Genomic DNA, 18,443 nt, shown 5'->3' on the forward strand with positions numbered 1-18,443 from the left:
TACTGCTGGTAATTTGTGAGAAAAATGACATCAACAAAACGGTTAACACCGTTGCCCAGTTGTTTCAGGTCCTCAGAGTGCAGCCATGCATCACAGGCTAGACGCTGGGCATGATGGAGGAGACCTTTGGGGACTCCTGACAGTAGTGGTGATGGAAGAGGCCTGATAGGCAGACCTGCTGCCTCTGAAGAAAGCTTCTATTCCACGGGTGGTTAGTTTGCTGAGGTTCCCTGCCTCTCTTTTCCCAGGTTATTCATTCCTACCACTTGTGAGAGATTTCTGCTCTTTCAGTTCTGTGTAACACCAACTCAGGCCTTTCTGTGGTCGAGATATCCCTGAGGGAAGAGAGGCCTTTGGCAGGGAAAAGAGCAGGGCAGGAAAAGAGCAGCTAGAGTAAAAGCTCTTAAATTAAAAATAAAAGGATAAACTAGGTATTTGTGAAAGTGATAGCTGAAGTGGCCACTGATCGGTGGGTTTCATTGAAGTGGAGGCCTGATGTTCTTGGGTGGATTGTCTGTAATCCTTCATTTAAGAGAACGCAAGGTAGGTCGTGCTGTCCTTTGAAAAAACCTCATAAAAGCTGATGAATGCTCTTGTCTAAGTTGGTGTCCATTGCCAGGGATTGCATGAAAGACTACCTGCTGCTGTGTGGGCACATAGGAGGAGCAGGGATACACTTGTGTTGATGCCTGAAGTGTTAAGGTCTTGGTATACTTACCAGCTTGTTGGTCCTCAGTTTTTGCTGCTAGGTGGCACTGTTATCTCTTAACTGACGGTTAGTGTTTGAGGGACCAGAAGGGTAAATACCATAGCAAAATCTATGGAAGCAAACCTGGTTTATGTAAGATTTTTCAATGGAAAATTGTATTTTAAAGTTTAAATCAGTACCTGTGATGATTTAACATTGTCTTTGAATTGTGGTATGTGTGTCTGTGCTTCCCATAAAATACATGCATTTATAGTTGCTCATAAAACGAGATATTCAAAGACGGTGTGGAGGATATCCACTTGTGAAAAATCCTACGGAACTACTGTCAAATCAGCAGTTCTGTATCCCTTTCTTTTATTTTGAAATTGTGATGATATATTAAGGCGAATGATACATTTATGTAAAACTTGCCCTATGAAATGGACACTTTGCTTGGCAGCCAGACTTAAAATAGCATGGCAGATTGCCTACAGTCTCACCAGCGTGGATAGATCCGGAAGCTTACAAAGAGTAAAGTCAAAGCAGTAATTAGGCAGGCAACTATTAGCAAAGATGAAATGGTGAGCGTAACCGACTGATGGAAGCTGAGAGGATCAATAATGGTAGTGTTATTTATGTTATGCGCTCTTTTCCTGCAGTCCCTGGGCTTTATAGTGAGACAGGGAAGTAATAAATTGCCATCATATTTTAATATGAACAGGTGGAGGGCAGGAGTGAGGAGAATTTGCTTTTAGAAAGAGAAATAAAAGGATCTTGGAGGAAGACTTCAAATGCACACCCTTGGGTTGTTTTTGGGGGAATCAGAAGCTACAAACAGTGTAGGCTTCTGCGTACCTTTTCCCATTCTACACAGGGGAAACGCACGTTATCTGTCTCCTGGGGACAGCCTCTATTTTCTGATGTATTTGTATGTTTTGTGGAGTAAAGAAATTGATGTACAGTTTAATTGTAGACATCCAAGGTCAGGAAGTATAGCCTTGCTTTTTGGAGGAGAGGTTGAAGTTTCTTGAGACTTCATTAGTCTTGTCTGTTGTGTGAGAGCGTGGAACAGTACAAGTAGTGATCTGTATGACTAGTGCCTAGGGAAGCTATTGACCTGTGTATGCCTGGGCATTTGTGTTTTCTGTTAGAGCCATCCTGAAATGGGGCTGATGACAACACCAACAAGCCCAATTCCAACGACACCTGTCACTCCACTTGGAACCACCCCGCCTTCTTCAGATGGTAAGAAATGTAGTAATCTCCTGGGGAAAAAACAATTAAAAAATGTAAAATAACTAGCAAAGCATTTTCTCAAGATGGCAACTAATGAGGTTTGTCTGGAGCAGATGTAACCTGGTGGTCTCTTCCTGGAGTAACTTGCCTTACTAAACATGAGCAAGAGTCTTTGACTCAAATTTATTTCTGTTTTGCCTTGTATATTGCTCAATGAAATTACGCTGATATTCCTTCTGAAAACAGTACTGTTTTCAGTACTGAAAATGCATGAAATTCCTTCTGAAACAGCATGAAGAGACACCCAGCCCATTAGTTAGTCTATGTAGGCTTTTACTTATGAATATTTCTAGTGTCAGGTTCTTTGCCTGGGATTATTTGTCATTGGAACAGATTTACAGAGAATCACAGTGGATTCCTGTTTGTCATTAATGCACTCATCCCCAGCTTTGAATTAATTGGGATTTGAATCCAACCTGGATGTGGAAGTATTCTTCCATCTTGTTGCCTTTTCTCTGACAGGCTTTGTAAATGACTGCTTGCCCTGAGATCTTTCTTCTAAATGATATGTTACGTGTCCACATAAATATGCTTTGAAATCATCTACAATAAAACCCTTTTCCTTTAAGGTATGGATAGATATAGCCTAGTTTAAGAGAAGAAATCAAATGGCTGTTGTCGTGTACTTTAATGGCATCCTGTAGATCTGAAGAAAGTGTTTAATGATGGAACAGAGTCAGTTTGAATAGGGCACAATTTGGAAATATTTCTGGGGAAAAGCAGCCTGGGTTACTCAGTTATATCAGCTATTCAGGTCATTTGATATCCTAGTTAAGGATCATCCTCCTCGTGGATGAATTCTGTCTTGTTACCATGGATATCAATAGCTCCAGTTAAAAAGCCCCTGTGTCTCAAGTCTCCCTGTGCATATAACATAAAATGTAGAGGGACGGGCATTTTGTGGGCTTCTGTTCAATGTGTTCATTTCAAATGTATCCGCCCACACACCATATTATACAACTGACAGAATTTATGCTTACCTACATCTACAGCTTGCTTACATTCTCTTTTTTTAATTTACCAAAAAACAAAAGCAAAACAAAAACTCCATCCTGCTTTCAGCAGAGGCAGTGATCTTGTGAAGCTTGAGGCTTCTTGCTGCTTGTAAGGTTACTAAGTTTAAGAAGAGGAGCTGATCTTAATGTGCAGCAATTACATTGGGAAGCATTCTTTATTTCTATTTGCTGTCACCTTGCTGATCCCTACTTTCAGTGACCTTTTTTTTTTGAGGACCTCGGCTTCGTTTAATTTGAGTTGGAGTGCTTTACTATTGCTATTATTTTAAAGGTGTGTCAGAATTTTCCTCATTTTCTAAGGTCTTGCAATTCAGCTGTAAAATTTGCCTATGGCTGAGAGTTAGCAAGAGGCTTTTTGGCTTTGGAATGAAAAGATTGCTTTCTTCTTTTCCCTCTATTTAAAAAAAAAAAGTGTAGTTGAGCTATTTTCAAGTTACAGCAACATGTAGAAATCCATCTATGGGTTTCAGGCACTTTTTTTATGCTGACTGGGATTAAAAATGGGTTCAAAAGTCTGGTTTGAAATTCCTCTGGCTGTTAGCCTATAATGTGAATTAAGGCCTTTTAAAGTTTAAAAATGTCTATTAAAAAAATCAAGGTCTGTACCATGAACCAGGATAAGCAGTGATGTGTTCTTCCGTGATTTCTTCTTTTTTTTGAAAATGAGACTTTTGCTAGAAACTGTTGATCCATAATATGTAAATCAAGTGTGCCTGTCACCATAGTTATCTAAATGTCAGTTTGCTTACTGTTGTTAAATATTCATTCACTGCGTTCATTGTAACAGCTCCAGAAGGACCCACTGGGGATATAAATACATTTTTCAGACTTTTAGCTAAATCTTTGAGCTATTCATAATATTGGGGGTGAAAAACCTTCCAGTCTCATTGCATAGACTTTGCCAACAGACTGGGCATGTTAGCAATGTGTCAGGAGCCCCAGAGCTTCAAGATTGAATGGGCTAAAACAGCTCACGCTTGGGGATGTGTCTTTAGAAGCTAAACCCCCCATTATAATTTCTTTGATGTGATTTGAACAGCGAGGTTACATTGATCTATTTGGCCTGTTGTTTCCAAGGGCTACAATTTTGTGTTCAAGGTGATGGTATAATCCTGAGCTCCATGAGAACCTCTGCTGTGCTCTGGGCCTCTCGGTGCTCAGTTAAAGAATCCTGCATTTTACTGTTGGTTTGTTTTCTCCATCCTTCTGTGCCTGTGCTTGCCCCAGTTCCAGGGGTAAATAAGCCTTGATTGCCTCATTATAGGGTTATGAGATACAAGGCTTGAATTATGAAAGGTGGTGTGTGTTAAAGCAGACTTTTCTCTGAACCAAAATACAGTTGCGTACAGGATGAAATCAATTCCCCTCAGAGCCTCAAACCTAGCCATCCAAAAATCAGATGTGAGTAATTCTTGCAAGGTCCAATCCCATCATAAATACCTTTTTCTTTCCTCAAGAGTGAGAAAAGCCTTGAGCATTCCTGAGGATAGATGGAAAAGGGATAACATAGTTCTTAAGATGTGTGCCCTAGTGGTCTGCAGATCTGTTTCCAGTGCAAAGGGAGCCCTATCGTAGGCTATCTTTATAGCTTGAGAAGAGAGAGAGCCTTCTGGCAATCGTAATTCAAGCCACCTATGACCTCCTGCGTGTGAAAACCTGCGAGTTTGAGCTCCTAGGCAGCCAGAACAATAGTGTTATTGTCATGTCAGGACAGGTGTGTAGAGCTGTAAAAGATCCCCTTGACTCTGAATCTAGTGCCTTGTGCTTGCAGGCACATCATCATAGAATCCCTTAAATTTATCAAACTCTGTCTTCATTTGTTAAATTTGTTTCCCAATAATTCCTGTTGGGAGGCAGTTTCAGCATCTTGTTCCTTGGGTAGAAATCTTCAACTTTCCAACCTGCTTTTCTTGTCAGCCTATACCCATTTATCATGATGTTAAGCTTACTTTGGAACACAGATAGCTTTTTCATACGTTGGGTTACTCGCCTGTGTATTTTGCTGTCTTCTAAGAAGGGCACTCTGTTCCTTTGATCAACGTACTAGCCTTTCTCTAAACTTGAGTTCAAGTGTAAGTTCATCCTGTTTGAACACGGGATCAGCATAATTATGCACAGTGTTCGAGACAAGGTCTCACCAGCACATTACTGTGTTCCTATCTCTGCTGGAGGTGCATTTCTGGATATCTTGTAGGACCACACTCTTCAGTGCTTTGTGTTGGTAGCTTGTCATCTCGTGATCTATAGTGTACCATGGTATCACAGTGTTTCGTTTGTAGCTGATGAACTCTCAGCTTGCCATGGAAATAAATCCCTGAATTCCTGACCTATGGCTTGCATTGTTGAATTTCATCTTGTATTTATTATCTGGTCCTTGTTTTTAATCCCGTTCTTTGTGCGCAGTCTGATAGTCCTCTGTGTTTACATATCCCAACTTTCTGCCGTTAGCAGATTCATTAGCAAGCAACTGTTTCTTGTGCCCAGGTCACTCTCAAAAAGGAAAACTATTCCCTAAACTGACACCTAAGGAATTCGGGTCGTAACTTCTTCCCAGACTAATAATTTCTCCAATTGTTTCTCCTTTGTCAGATCTTTGAAGTACTTCAAATTTCTGTATTGGTTCCCACCTATCTGCTTCACTCTTAATTTTTCATACAGAACTGTATTAAATGCTTTACTGAAGTCCATGTAGACTAGCTCCATCAGTTTTGTTTTAGTTTTTGTCTGAGCTAATTTATCTTAAATGATATCAGACTTATCTGGCAGGATCTGCAGGTAAATGCATGCTACATTTGTCCCGCTTATCTTTCCCCCTGCTTCAGTATTTCTTGTAAAGCGTTTCTTAATGAGGAGGCTGAGAATGGCCCTTGCGGACAGCTCAGGCTCAGTCATCAGTAAAAATGTGGCTCAGTCACATGATAGAGGTTTGACAGCTCATAAACTCAGTACTTCAGATGGTACATGGGGAGTGAGCAGGAGGCACATTGTGCAATTAGCTGAGTAATTGAGATAGCTTCTTGTAAAGTCTAAGGCAGATGATGTCCAGTGTTAAGGTGTCAAAAGTACAGCTGGTGGTAACAAGGAGTGTATACTAGAGAAATGCCAATGAACTGCTGTTCTGCTGCAGGTATGGAAAGTACATTTCTGCTCCCTGCTGTGTTGTGATTTCTCTAGCACAAGCTATGATTGCTTCTGCTTCTTGATTTTTATAAAGCTGCTCTTTCTACCTCTCTTTTCTACCATTTTGGTCATGCAGTAATTGTTACATTACTGTCTTGTGTGTTGCTTCTGCAAGACAGGCTGTTGTTGGGAGGGAAGAATGGAATTGACGTGGACCTTTTGGAACTGAAATTCCAAAATTCCTGAAACCGAGAAGGGTCTTTGCTGGGCATGTTTCGTTCCAAACTGAGAACGGTGTGAACGTTAGCTGTGTTGGTTGTAAGAATTGGGTATTGGTGAGAATACCTTGAGCTCCCTAGGCTGGGAATGTTGATGAGTGCTAAAACAGCAGGCTGATCTCACTTGGGGTGGGGGGGCAGGACAGGGAAGGATATCGCTTTGCTGGGTACCACAATCTATACTTAGAGCAGGAAAAATGTTCTCTGAGGGAGTGGTACCAGTCTTCAAAACAAAATCTTTGCTGGGTGGTCATGAAGGAGGAGGAGGTCAGGTGACCCTGCAAATAAGCTGATCCTATCCCAGATCTGTGAGTCTGTGACTTGGTTCTCTGTATAGTTATCTCTTGTATTTGTGGAGGGTAAATGTGTCTTATCTGCTTTGTTCCAGTTATAAGCTCTGCAGAGCTGCCTTTGGATGCTGATGTGCAAACTAGCAACCTGCTGATAACCTTCTTGAAGTACAGCTCGATTGTGATGCAGGACACAAAAGGTAAATACATTCTATTGATGCAGCTGTGGATGCAGCAAGCAGTGCTTCTTGAAGTCAGGAGGGCATAAGAACATGTCTAGTGACTCCAGAAATAGAAGTTAACTGGAGTCCCTTTAGAGGACTGAAGATTCCACCTTTTGAGAGAATTAAATGTTTTCTTATTGCGAGATAAGAGTTATGAGACTAGGAGAGACCTAATGCTGTCAGGAGGGAAGTCAAATATGAAAAGAATGTAATAATAATAATAGTAACTAATAACCAAGCCTGTCCCTATGCAGGAGGTGTGAGCATATCTGATTCCCAACTGTCTGTCAGAGAGGGGAAGTCATGTACCAGAGAACTGTATCTTTAAGAACATTTAGGAGCTGACACCAGAGGCAAAGCCAGCATTAGGAGGAAATATTTCCTTTGTCCTTTGGTACTTGCTGGTTAAACAGGCAGCTCTAATTATAAAGAGGACAGCAGTAACTTACACTGTACTGGCAGTAAATTGCTTGAGAAGATATATTTCCATATTGTGCTTTTTGTTTCTCCTGATAGTTTTGTGGGGGTTAATTTCAGCTTGCTGGAGTTGAAGTATTGCTTCATCTCCTGCTCAAGGTACCCAAGGGTGCTGTTTTGCCCAGGGGTTGTATGGGCAGGACCATAGTGTGAACATAACAAGTGATCTTTGTACCGTATTTCAGCCTATTACCGACTTTTGCTGTTAAGTTAGATTTAACAACTGAACAAAAATAGGAAGATAGATGCAGAGCTATGATACATCGATTATTGAATTTCATGAATGCTTGGCACTGAATAAGAGAGCAGGCAGGAGAGTTTCCTTGTACCTACTAGCTTGCAGTGAGATTGTACCTGGCTATCTTGTTCTTGTTCGGTATGCAAGCTAGTTGAGGAGAAAGTGAATAACTGAAATTAGGACCAAAAGGGACTTCATGAAAATATCTAGCGCACCCCTCCAAACCAAGACAGAACCAGGTTTACCTGTATCTTTTCTCAGAGATGTTGCTAACAGGTTGGATGAAGACACTTTGATAGTGGAGCATCATTTTTAGACTATCCATTCCAGTATTTAACTACCCTTATTGTGACAAAGCTTCATGTGCATCCTAAATTCTTTGCTATGATTTAAATTAATTACTTGTTGTCTTCTCCAAGATAGATACTGAGAACGGATTATTTCTTTCTTCTTTGTGACAGCCCTTACATATTTGAAGTCTGCTTTCATGTTTCCTCTTGCTTTTGTCTTTAAGCTAAACCACCTCAATCTTTGCTCAGTCATTTCTTATAGATTGCACACATGAAGAGGGCTTACCAGCTCTCTCATCATTCTCATTTGCTTTTCTCAGGGTCTCTCTTACTGATGCAAGTCTCTGGTGGAACAATTTTGTGTTTTTCAATTTAACTTCTGCACTTATTAGTAACTGTAATATAGAAAGTCTGCATAGGGCCTCAGGAACTGCCAAACTGGATTAGTTTCAGATGGAGTGAAATCTGATAGAGGGGTTTCCTTACTAAACAAGCCAGTGAGAGATGAGTTTATTCTGGTATGAGGCAGGAGTTGATGTTTCTTTACTTTGGTTCTAGCTTGTATAACATTTGAAATTTGTGTGGCTTATAGACTTAATCTCCTTGCTGCCATGGCAGTATGTGGCAATGAGCTCCACTGAATGGATCGTTTAAAAAAAAGTGTGCCTTCCAAACCAGTGTTCATTAATTCTAATGGGTATATTCCTGTCCTTATATTTTGATGATCGATGGGGCCCTTTTTCTTCTTGTGTAAGACCAAGCATGTGACACCAATATAGCAACAAGAGAAGAAGAATGAATAACTTTAATTTACTCCATGTGTCTTGAGACAGGTGGGAACACTTAGAGGGGAGGCTGGTTTGTTCCACATCCAGGACTAGACGGTTGTTTTGGTCCTGTCCCAGAGAGCATAATTTAATAGATTATGTTTGCTAGATCCTCCTCTTGTTTTCTCTCTTGTGTCAGTCAGAGGCAGCTGCCTTGGGAGAAATAAAAACTCTGCGTCATTTTTTCCTATCTGTAAAATAGGGTTCATAACTGCTATACCTCCCCATAGGAAGTGGTCTGCTTTGTTCCTTTAATGAAGGATGCTGTGAATGTACGAAGTGTCTGTGCGAGTAACTGCCTGCATAGCTGCCCCATAACTGCTGAAAATGGCATGGTGGCCACAACACACTGGCTGAAGGCAGAGTACTTGGTGTGAAACAGGAGCCTTTACAGCACAATCCCCAGAGAGAGAAGTGGTAGCAGCACCTACAAAAATATATAGGGACGCCTTACAATAGGAAAATAACAAGGCTCCAGTGTATCAGAGCTCTTTGAGGCCATTTCTCCTGCTTTGCTAGAGTAGAAAACTTTTCACTTAAACATTTTAGCTGAGGTAAGGAGACATAGGAGAGATTTCTAACTCTCCCATTCCAAAATTCGTCTTCATCTTACTTAGTGCAGTAAGGTGAAATCGGCACACTTCAGGGCACATCTTGTTAGTAAATATCTGTCCCTCAGCAGCATAGAAAAGAAAACAAAAGAGGCATCAGACTAGACAGAACAGCTAGCTAAGCCCATTCTTTCTATGTTTATAGATTACCGTATGCACACTACCTAGCAAAGTATTTGTACCTTACCAAAGTAAGTGACCTGCAAAGATGCAAGCAGTTTAGCTGATGCTGTCTTCTGATTTATATGGAAGTGGTCTGACTGTTTCAGATTTCCCTCTCCTCCAACTCTGACTCTAAGGCAGATGTCTGGGATGGCATGTTTAGTAGTCTTATGCTTTAGAGAAGCTGTTGGCGGTCTCGGGACTCTGCAGTTTTAAGCTTCCTCAGAATTTAGTTATAGATATGTTGGTGTACTTGTTTTTTGTTTGTTTTTGTGGTTGTGGGGGTGTGTGGTGTTAATGGTTTGGGTTTTAGCACAAAGATTTTTAAATGAGCTTGGTTGGACAATGCCTTCAACAACCTGATCTTAGCTGGCCTTGCTCTGAGCAAGCATTGGACCAGAGGTTTCTTCCATCCTAAGTTACTCTATGACTGTATGTATCTTGTTTTTTTTGGTATTTCAAGGTTAAAATTGAGAGAGAAGTGTTTTAAATAATCCAAAAAAATTTGCATTTTTCTGCCTTAGTCCCTCTCTATTTGGAGGTCTTTCAGCCCTCCAATTGTCATTCAGGGCAAAAGCTGCTTGAAGTTGTAAGATAAATAACAAGTTGTGGAACATGATCAGGGTGGAACTCCTTCAGCTTAAAATGCTAAGTCTTTGCAGACTTCCTTCTTTCATGATTTTGCACAGAGCAAACTAGGTCATGTCTCTCACTATTGGGGTTAAAACTCAGGACTTTGAGCATAATGTTGGGAGTCATTCTGCTACGCAGTGCCATGCCTCTACCAAAGCTTTGCTGCTTGTTTCATAACCTGCAGCAAAGGTGATCTTTTTCTTTCCGTCTTGTCTAAGAGAGGGAAAAGTGCATCTCTGCTGTGACAGAAAGACAGGGACTAACCCCAGTATTTAGAATATCTGTGGAAGTAAAACTGAATGAGACAGAAGCCCCACTGATAGTTATAGTGCTGTTGGAGGTTCAAATCAGAAACTTTGCTGCTGGTGCAGACCAGTGAAAAATTGGTGGGATTTAGTGATCAGGCTGGAGGGTGAGTGCTTAATGGGAGTAGTTAGACTATTAGCTATCATGGAGGAAGTACGAGTGTGAAGAATCTCCAAGGCTGGGCTTTTCTCTTGCTGCGACAGCTGTCTCACTCTTTAGTACTGCTAGGCTTGTGTGGCTCATGCAGGACTTGTTTTTTCTTCTTTACAGATGAGCACCGGCTACACAGTGGCAAGCTGTGTCTGATTATCCTGACATGCATAGCAGAGGTAGGTTTCTTGCGTGGCACTGTTTAGCAGATGGTGTGTTACAGGCCTCTATCTGCATGCACAGCCCCTGCCTCCTGTTGACCAGGAGCTGAAGATCCGCTGTGGTACTGAGTAGTAAGGACCTCAGGCACTTAACATTTTGCTAACAAACCTGATGCAGTACTGTTAAAATTGACTTGAATCTTGAAAATTGGATCATCCTGTTTGGGTTAGCCAACTCCCAGGGATGAAGAGAGAAAAGAGTGAACCGAAGCCTTTTCTCTCTTAGCTGTTGAGTGACCTTGTGGTGTGGCTTTTAGATGACTAATGTGCCAATGGCTTTCAGCTCTGTGCTGTTCATGGTAAACATGGGCAATGCCATATCCCTTCTGCCTAAGAAGGATACGAGTCTGAAAGAAAGATGCATGGTTGTAGGTCCCTACAAGCAAGATAAGTAGCAAATCTGGTAGTAGGGTGAGAAAGCAGTATCACAGAGCTATGCCAGCAGTCCTGGCTGAACGTGGTCCTGTCTCATGGGAAGCATGTTCTAATGGCTTGACTGATGTCCTGAATGGTGATGGAGTTTATGTGGCATTTGCATTTTGCTTGCTTGCAAGTAAAGACCTTTCATTCTTAACAAAGAATAAAAAGTAGCGATGTTGGTAGCCAGTGTAAGGATTCTGATGTAATGTTTCTTCAGGGTGCAGTCTGAAAGCTAATCATCTGCATTTCAAATATTTATAATTAAAAGTTTTTGGCACTTGAGTTCTTCAGGTGGATGCATAGGTAATACAAGATAAGAAATTCTGTTTCTGTATAGCAAAGGCATGTTTTGGTTCTGGTATTAAAGGGAGAATATATTTCTCCCAACCTGGCTATGCATTATCTGGAGGAATCACTTTGATTTAGAGCTGGTCTTGGAATGAGCTTTTCCTGAGGGGTGGGACAGCTGATAAACCTGCCTGCTAGTACTGCAGTAACTTCTGGCATGATGGGTCCATCCAAACGCCAACATAAACCTTTGTCCACACAGTCACAGGAACTTGCGTGCTGGTGAACCACCACATGCGTTATACAGCACTTGTTAAAATCTTCACACTGTGGTGTGTGCAGTCCAGAGTTTGAATGAGCAAAGGAGGAGAATGGAAAATACATTGCTACCAAAACAAGCAGTAGTGCAGACTTAACTAAAGTGGAATTGGGATCAGGAGGGGTTTACTTTTGTGTGACTGGAGACATGGGTGGGGACAAGAGGAGGTGACAGGTGGCTTTCTAACCTTATAGCTATATGTTGGGAGTTTGACACTGAAACGCATGTGATTTGAGAGGCAAGTGGAAGGTGTCGGGCACTTGGTTGGCTATTCATATCTCTTCCCTTTTCTTGCGCTTTTCAATAGGATCAGTATGCTAACGCTTTTCTCCATGATGACAACATGAATTTTCGAGTAAACCTACACAGGATGGTGAGTCTTTTCCTCCAGATGGTCTGTTTTCTCTTTGGGCTGAGAACACAGAGGACTTGAGTCCCTATATGTTGAAAACTGTGCCACAGACATCTAACCTAGATTGCTAAGGCATGTGGAAATACTGTGAGAAATGCAATAGCTGGGGAATTATTTTGAAATCGCTCTCAGAATGTCTCACTCTTTCAAAGTACAAAGAGCTGGTTGCCCTGTCGGTCAATTCAGAGGCCTGTGTACCTGGGAAGGAGCTGTGTATTATGAGGTCTCTGAGGAAATCAGTGGCAGAGAGAATGTTCTGCCTTAATCTTCAGCAAGCATTAGCCCTCATGTGATATATTAATAGCCAGCTGGAGTTGCACTGAGTGGTCTAATTTGGCTTATGCTTCATCCTGGGTGGGGTGACTCACCTTCAAGGAGGAAAGTATTTTTTCCAGAGCTTTTTCCTATAGGTATCTGTGGAGGAAGTGTCCTTACCTGGCTCATGAAGCTCTGTAGTTACAAGTAACTTGAATGGTCATCCTAACTGGATGCGCTCTGTCTTTGTGGTACTGGCAAGTTCCACCTCATCTGACAGTGAAGCAGCACTTGAAAGTGTTACTAGTCCAGGAGAGAAACAAACATTTTACTTTATAGTGAGCATACTGCAAGGATGCTAGTCATTCCCACTTAACAACAAACTTGCCATTCAATTTGCCTTTCTGGTCTGTTACAATAAAGACCAAAGCCATTTAATACTGCACATCCTGTTAAGAATGCGGATCAGACTTCTGGGTCAGGAGCAAATCAGTATGTTAACCAAGGGGGAGGAATTGCTGTGTGATTTCCCCCCCCATCTTTTTCTTTTTTCTGTTTTTTTTTTTTTTTTTTTTCCCTTCCTTCCTCCTGGCCCCCACCCTGTGATATAACGTTGCCCTCCAGTTACACAGCTAGAGAAACAAAACCCCAGCGGTCAGCACGCTGAAAAGCAGGCACAATTTTGCTCCAGCCATGACCTTTAGGATTAATATAGGTGAGAGAGCAGTTGGAGAAAAAGACAAGGGGAAGCCTGTGCTGATGGTACCATTTGCATGAAAAATACAGGCAGACACAGAATGTCACTTCAGGCTTCCACTGACTTCTTTTCATCTTTGTGTGTTTGAAGCCAATGAGACATCGGAAGAAAGCAGCAGACAAGAACCTGCCCTGTCGCCCGCTGGTGTGTGCAGTGCTTGGTGAGTATTGAGTACGTGTGTGCTTGTGGTTCCCGAAGCGTCCTTTGTTCTGCAATAGAAATACTAGATTTGTGGATTAAGGGGAGGGGTGGATGGACTCAAAAGGAGGGCAGTTACATACTAAAGATATTTCCACCAATGGACTGTCCATCTCTGTACCTGGCTGCCTCACAGAGAAATTAAATCCAAGATTGCTGCTCTGTAGCAATAAATCCTGTATACATTTACATTAAGGTTTGCAGAAGCCTGTTGTTGCTCTTTACCTGAATAAGTAAAAATAGGGAGAGCAGTTGATAAATAAATTCAGAGTTTTAGGTAAGTGTAGTAACAGTTGGTCACAAGTGCTTTCTAGATGATATAATGAGGGCAAACCTACAGAAAGGATATGTTTGTTGGGGGAAGGTGTTTACTGGGCATTTAGCTTTTTCTGAGAAAAAAAACCAATAGGAATGTCAGTAGCTAGGGTTGGTTTTGTATGTGGATATGGAGGCTCAGTTAAAAGCTTTTCACATAGCATATGACTAGATTCTGACACTCATGCTGTGGGGGCCAAAAGCATAAATGGGTGCAGAAATGGGTGTAGCCTGGATCCCTGAATTACTTTTAAGCCTGATGATATGGAAGCAGTCTCAGACTCCAGCATTTTCAAAGAGGTGATTGTTGAAGCCAAGACACAACAGCTGTGTGAAGAATATTTCTAGACTTACCAGTTTTCATGTATTCTTTCCCTAGACTGTTTTTAGTCACTATTGAGTCATATTGCTGGGCTATTAGTACCCTAGGAGGTTACATCTCACAATTGTTACCACTGGCATGGGTTAAACATTTTATGCTGAAGTTGTATTGGGCAGAGAACACACACACATTCACTTAGTGTTTATTAGCTGAACCATAGTAACTTACCTCTTTCAACTGTATTTCTGTACTCTTTGCCTCTTATCCTCACACTGGGAGACCTTAAATGTTAAAGAGGCATTCTTCCCCTCTGCCGTATTCCCCCCCCCCCCCCCCGAATGAGCCTTAAGCAGAAGCTTAGTCTGTGTTGAGATCAGACTAGGTTTACTTGCTTCAGAATTTATTTTAGGGAAAAATAGGTGTTTGCTACAATGTCTTCTCTCTAAACATCTAGGTTGTGCGTTTGTGCATTGTTTCTGGTAAGAATGATTTTCTGAAATGTGCTTCTCAATGGAATTTTCCATTGGTGACAAGGCTTGAAATATGAGAGCAATTCTAAGCATCAGAATTTGTGGTGTATTCTTTATTTGACTAATAGTGGGGGAAAGCATATAGGGAAGCAGTGCCTCAAAGCTAATTACATTATGTGCCCTCAGTTTCCAGTAGGTTTTTTTTAATTCCAGAGGATGTCTAATTCTTTTTAAAACAAAAAAAAGGGGGGTGGATTTCTCTCATCTAAGCAGGTAGAGGTAGATAGGTGGGGTAGTTCGACTTCCTCATTGTTGTCTACTAGAAGTTAACCGTAGCTAGCTCAATACTTACATTATCATTTTCTTTTCTGTCAGATTTGATGGTGGAGTTCATTGTAACACACATGATGAAAGAATTTCCTATGGATCTCTATGTGTAAGTGTCTGTGGGGTGACTCAATGTGATTTCATTTGAAGTTTGAATTTGGGTGGAATTCTAGTCATAGAGCAATCTTCCAGCTGAAATAACACTTTGTGGCTGGTGGGGAGCAGGATGGCTTTTCATGGCAGTTCTTCCAGCAACTTTTTCTATTTCTAAAATGCTCTGTATGCCAGAAAATTGAAAGCGAAATGAATTTCCACCTTTCAGACCGATTTCCTCATCTACTTGATCAAATACAAAGAGCTTTTCAATCTGAAAGAAGTTTCATAATACACAGTCATTGCAAGAATCCCTAATTCCAGAAACCGAATCTTGGTCTAGAAACTGAAAAGACAGTTTTGAAAAACCAAGGGCGACTGACGTGAAGCCTGGAAGGCAGTGTGGGAGAGAGGTTTAAGCCTGAAATAGCCTGCACGGCAGCAAGGGGTAAAATTTAGCAATGGGGAAAAGGAGAGAAGAGGACAGGGCTACACATGAGCACTCCTGTGTCCCAGGAGGCCCCTAGAATGCTTTGTTCTGCTTTAGCCTGGCGGGCAGAAATAGGATTTAGGCAAATCGTTGGCTTTGCTCTGACTGTTTGTACAGTACTGAATTTCCCCAAGGCTTGAACAGCACTATATTCTGTAGAAAAGATAAAGATACATAGGCTGTTTTCCCTTAAGGTAACTTTTCAGCATATTCTGGTTTTGCCCAAATAACCCTGCAACTACAGTGCCTTTGTAAGGGTTGTACAGTTCAATTATGAGTTTGTGAGAAATGTTTTTTTAATGACAATTACAGAATTAGTTGTAGTTGGGTGTAGTGCATTGGAATTTCACAAGAAAGGTGTGAAATGCTTGGGCTCAAAAATGAGGTCACATCTAGAAACCCCATGAAAGTAAAAATAATGAGTAGTAGCAACCATCAGTGGACATTTGTATCCATTCATTTTGGCATGTTTGTGCAGTCCTTTCAGTACGCTACTGTCTGAAACCATCCTGTAGCAGACACAGTTACTGCAGAAAAAGTGGGTGTTCCGAATGCACAAATAGTGTCATACGTGTCTGCAATACATTTAAAAGGTGACAATATGAAGCTGCTCGAGGGAGGGCATATTAATTTTTAAAAGAGAAATCCTGGTTGCTTTGACCAAGGGTGTTTTTTGTCCATTACGTGTGTTATGCATCCTCAGCACAAAGCTAAAAAACAAAGACACGCCACCAGGACGGATAACTTCATAGCTAAAGCAGTTTCATAACTAAAGCAGTGTGGTTTGGGAGTCTGTAGGCTGGTAGCTGGTGCTCTGGCTCTTTAGGCAGGGGTACTAGGATTGTTATGCCCCTCCTCATCCCTTTTCTTCCATGCCTTGATTTCACCCAGAAAGCTGTATGCTACTGTATACAACCACAAGGTTTCAATGCTGAGATATGTCTGCAGAGTATTTTGCATTAACAGCTGTTGTAATTATAAAGAAATGTTTTAGCCATTGCCAGATTCTCTCTGGTCAGTGCCTTAAACAGTTTTTTTGTAGAGGCCAATTTTAGTCTTACAGCCAAGCAAATACGTAGGTGGAAAGGTACTGGGCATTGTCTGGTACCAGTAACATCAGAAATAGCAGGTCACTCCCCAGAGAGATTGCTGTTCCTGATCTGAAGACAGCTGTCTGTATCCTAGCTGGTTAGCTTCCTTTTCTTGGTTGAATTTAGGAGAATCCAATTTGAAATACAGCACTTAATGTGATGCTCAGCTATTATAAATGGTTTTACCTTTATTAGTCTAAAGTTAGTTTCAGTTCTTACCCTATCATGGTATTTTTGGGATCATCTAAGGCTCTGAAAAGAATAATGTATACCTTCTGCATATTATATCTTAAGAGTTTTTAAAGCCTTGTTTTGAATAACTTCCATGCAGATTTTTTAAATTTGATTTCTCTGTGTTTGTCTGATAGTGTCTTTCAGTAGTGTCTTTTCAGAGGGATGTTGATATTAATGAGATAAAGTGGTTTTGAGAAATAAGGATTTGGGGAAAAAGGAATTTTTCCTTTTTGAAGTATTCCTTCTGTTTTTTCTAAATGCCAATAACTAAAAATAGCTTGGTCTAACAAATTCAAATTTGTATATATTTTCTGTCTTGTCCTTAATGATAGCTAGTGCTAGAGAATTTACTCATTATATTGTATGTTTAGTTCTGATGTTATTTGTGAAGAATATTTGTGCACCTAAGAGTTTGTATGAACTCTAGATGCTATAGAGACCTGCAGGATTTGGAGACTTCACAAGTATACTAGCTGTATGTTGGGGGATTTCAGAGCTTGTAGGTGTATTGCTTGATCATTCCAAAGCTCATACTTAAATTATTTGTTTAGAGAGACTGGAAAATTTGACAGAAATCTTTCTTTTTTTTTATATTTATATAATTAAACTGCATGCCTCAGTCAAACTAAAAACCCTGCAGTTTGTTTGACTCTGTCATTTCCTTTAGCCTCATCATTTGGGCCAAAGAAACTGAAAAGCTCCATTGTGTCCAGATGTTACAAAATCTGAGTGCAGTATCTCATACATATGGAGCCTGCAAGTTAAGTAACTCCTTTTGTAGAGCTTATGAGGTCCTCAGGTAAGGGCAGCAAAGAGTGGAAAGTATTAATTAAATACAAACAAAAACATGCATCTGTAGTGCGTCCAATCATGTTGAGCTAAAACTGGCATACAGGCCCCTTTCTCTTGCCTTGTCTGATTCTTTCTTGTGGGTGTTGCTTCCCTTTAGGAGCCCAAAACCATGAGCCCCATCCTCCTCTGATAGGCTTTGAGATTGTCTATTTCCCTGCTGCTGATTTCAGAGACGTTTTCAGGTTCGATGTAGAATTGCTGGGAAAGGCAATGTAATTAATCCTTTGCCCTCTCTTTTCCAGACGGTGCATTCAGATTGTGCACAAGCTGTTGTGCTACCAGAAGAAATGCAGAGTGAGGCTTCATTACACCTGGAGGGAGCTCTGGTCAGGTACTTTGCATCTGCAGAGACAGTCAAATATGAAAAGCCCAGAGTGGGTGGCTGTTTGGTGGCCGTGACTGCTTGTGCCATTGCTACAGGGTTAAATAGCAAGCAGCAATTCTGTCAAAGCATCTTTATTTTGCTTCTTAGTTGCTACATGCAAATTACCTCTTTTGGAAAGCCAGGTCGTTATCATAATGGTAGCTAATTTACTTTCTTGTCTGGCCATGATCACCATGGTATCCAAGTGTCTTCATTTTTCTGTTTCATTACCTGAGTCCCTCTTCACCTGACTGGAGAAATGGAATAATGTTTTATGCAGTAGTGTTTCTCTCTCAGATATTTGTGAGTAGAAAAAAGGTAGGCTCTTGGGTAAAGGGAGGTGGACCTTACTTTTCACTGTAAGAGCTGGATACACATAGAATGGTGTGCACAGCTCCTTCTGAAGAGA

At 41.0% G+C, this 18,443-nt stretch overlaps 1 protein-coding gene across 4 annotated transcripts in view; it reads left to right on the plus strand.

Moving 5' to 3' along the window:
- ARMH3 (armadillo like helical domain containing 3) overlaps positions 1-18,443 on the plus strand; it is a 134,438-nt gene that overhangs the window by 24,498 nt on the left and 91,497 nt on the right. For all 4 annotated transcript variants that reach the window (XM_072871730.1, XM_072871733.1, XM_072871731.1 and 1 more), the window contains exons 14-20: positions 1,840-1,933; positions 6,787-6,888; positions 10,727-10,785; positions 12,162-12,227; positions 13,369-13,438; positions 14,959-15,019; positions 17,913-18,001. In XM_072871730.1, the coding sequence (XP_072727831.1) occupies positions 1,840-1,933; positions 6,787-6,888; positions 10,727-10,785; positions 12,162-12,227; positions 13,369-13,438; positions 14,959-15,019; positions 17,913-18,001 (541 nt within the window). The remainder of the gene's footprint in view (positions 1-1,839; positions 1,934-6,786; positions 6,889-10,726; positions 10,786-12,161; positions 12,228-13,368; positions 13,439-14,958; positions 15,020-17,912; positions 18,002-18,443) is intronic.

This window comes from Ciconia boyciana, chromosome 8 (genome assembly GCF_034638445.1).
Source record: "Ciconia boyciana chromosome 8, ASM3463844v1, whole genome shotgun sequence".
In the NCBI taxonomy this organism is placed as follows: Eukaryota; Metazoa; Chordata; class Aves; order Ciconiiformes; family Ciconiidae; genus Ciconia; species Ciconia boyciana.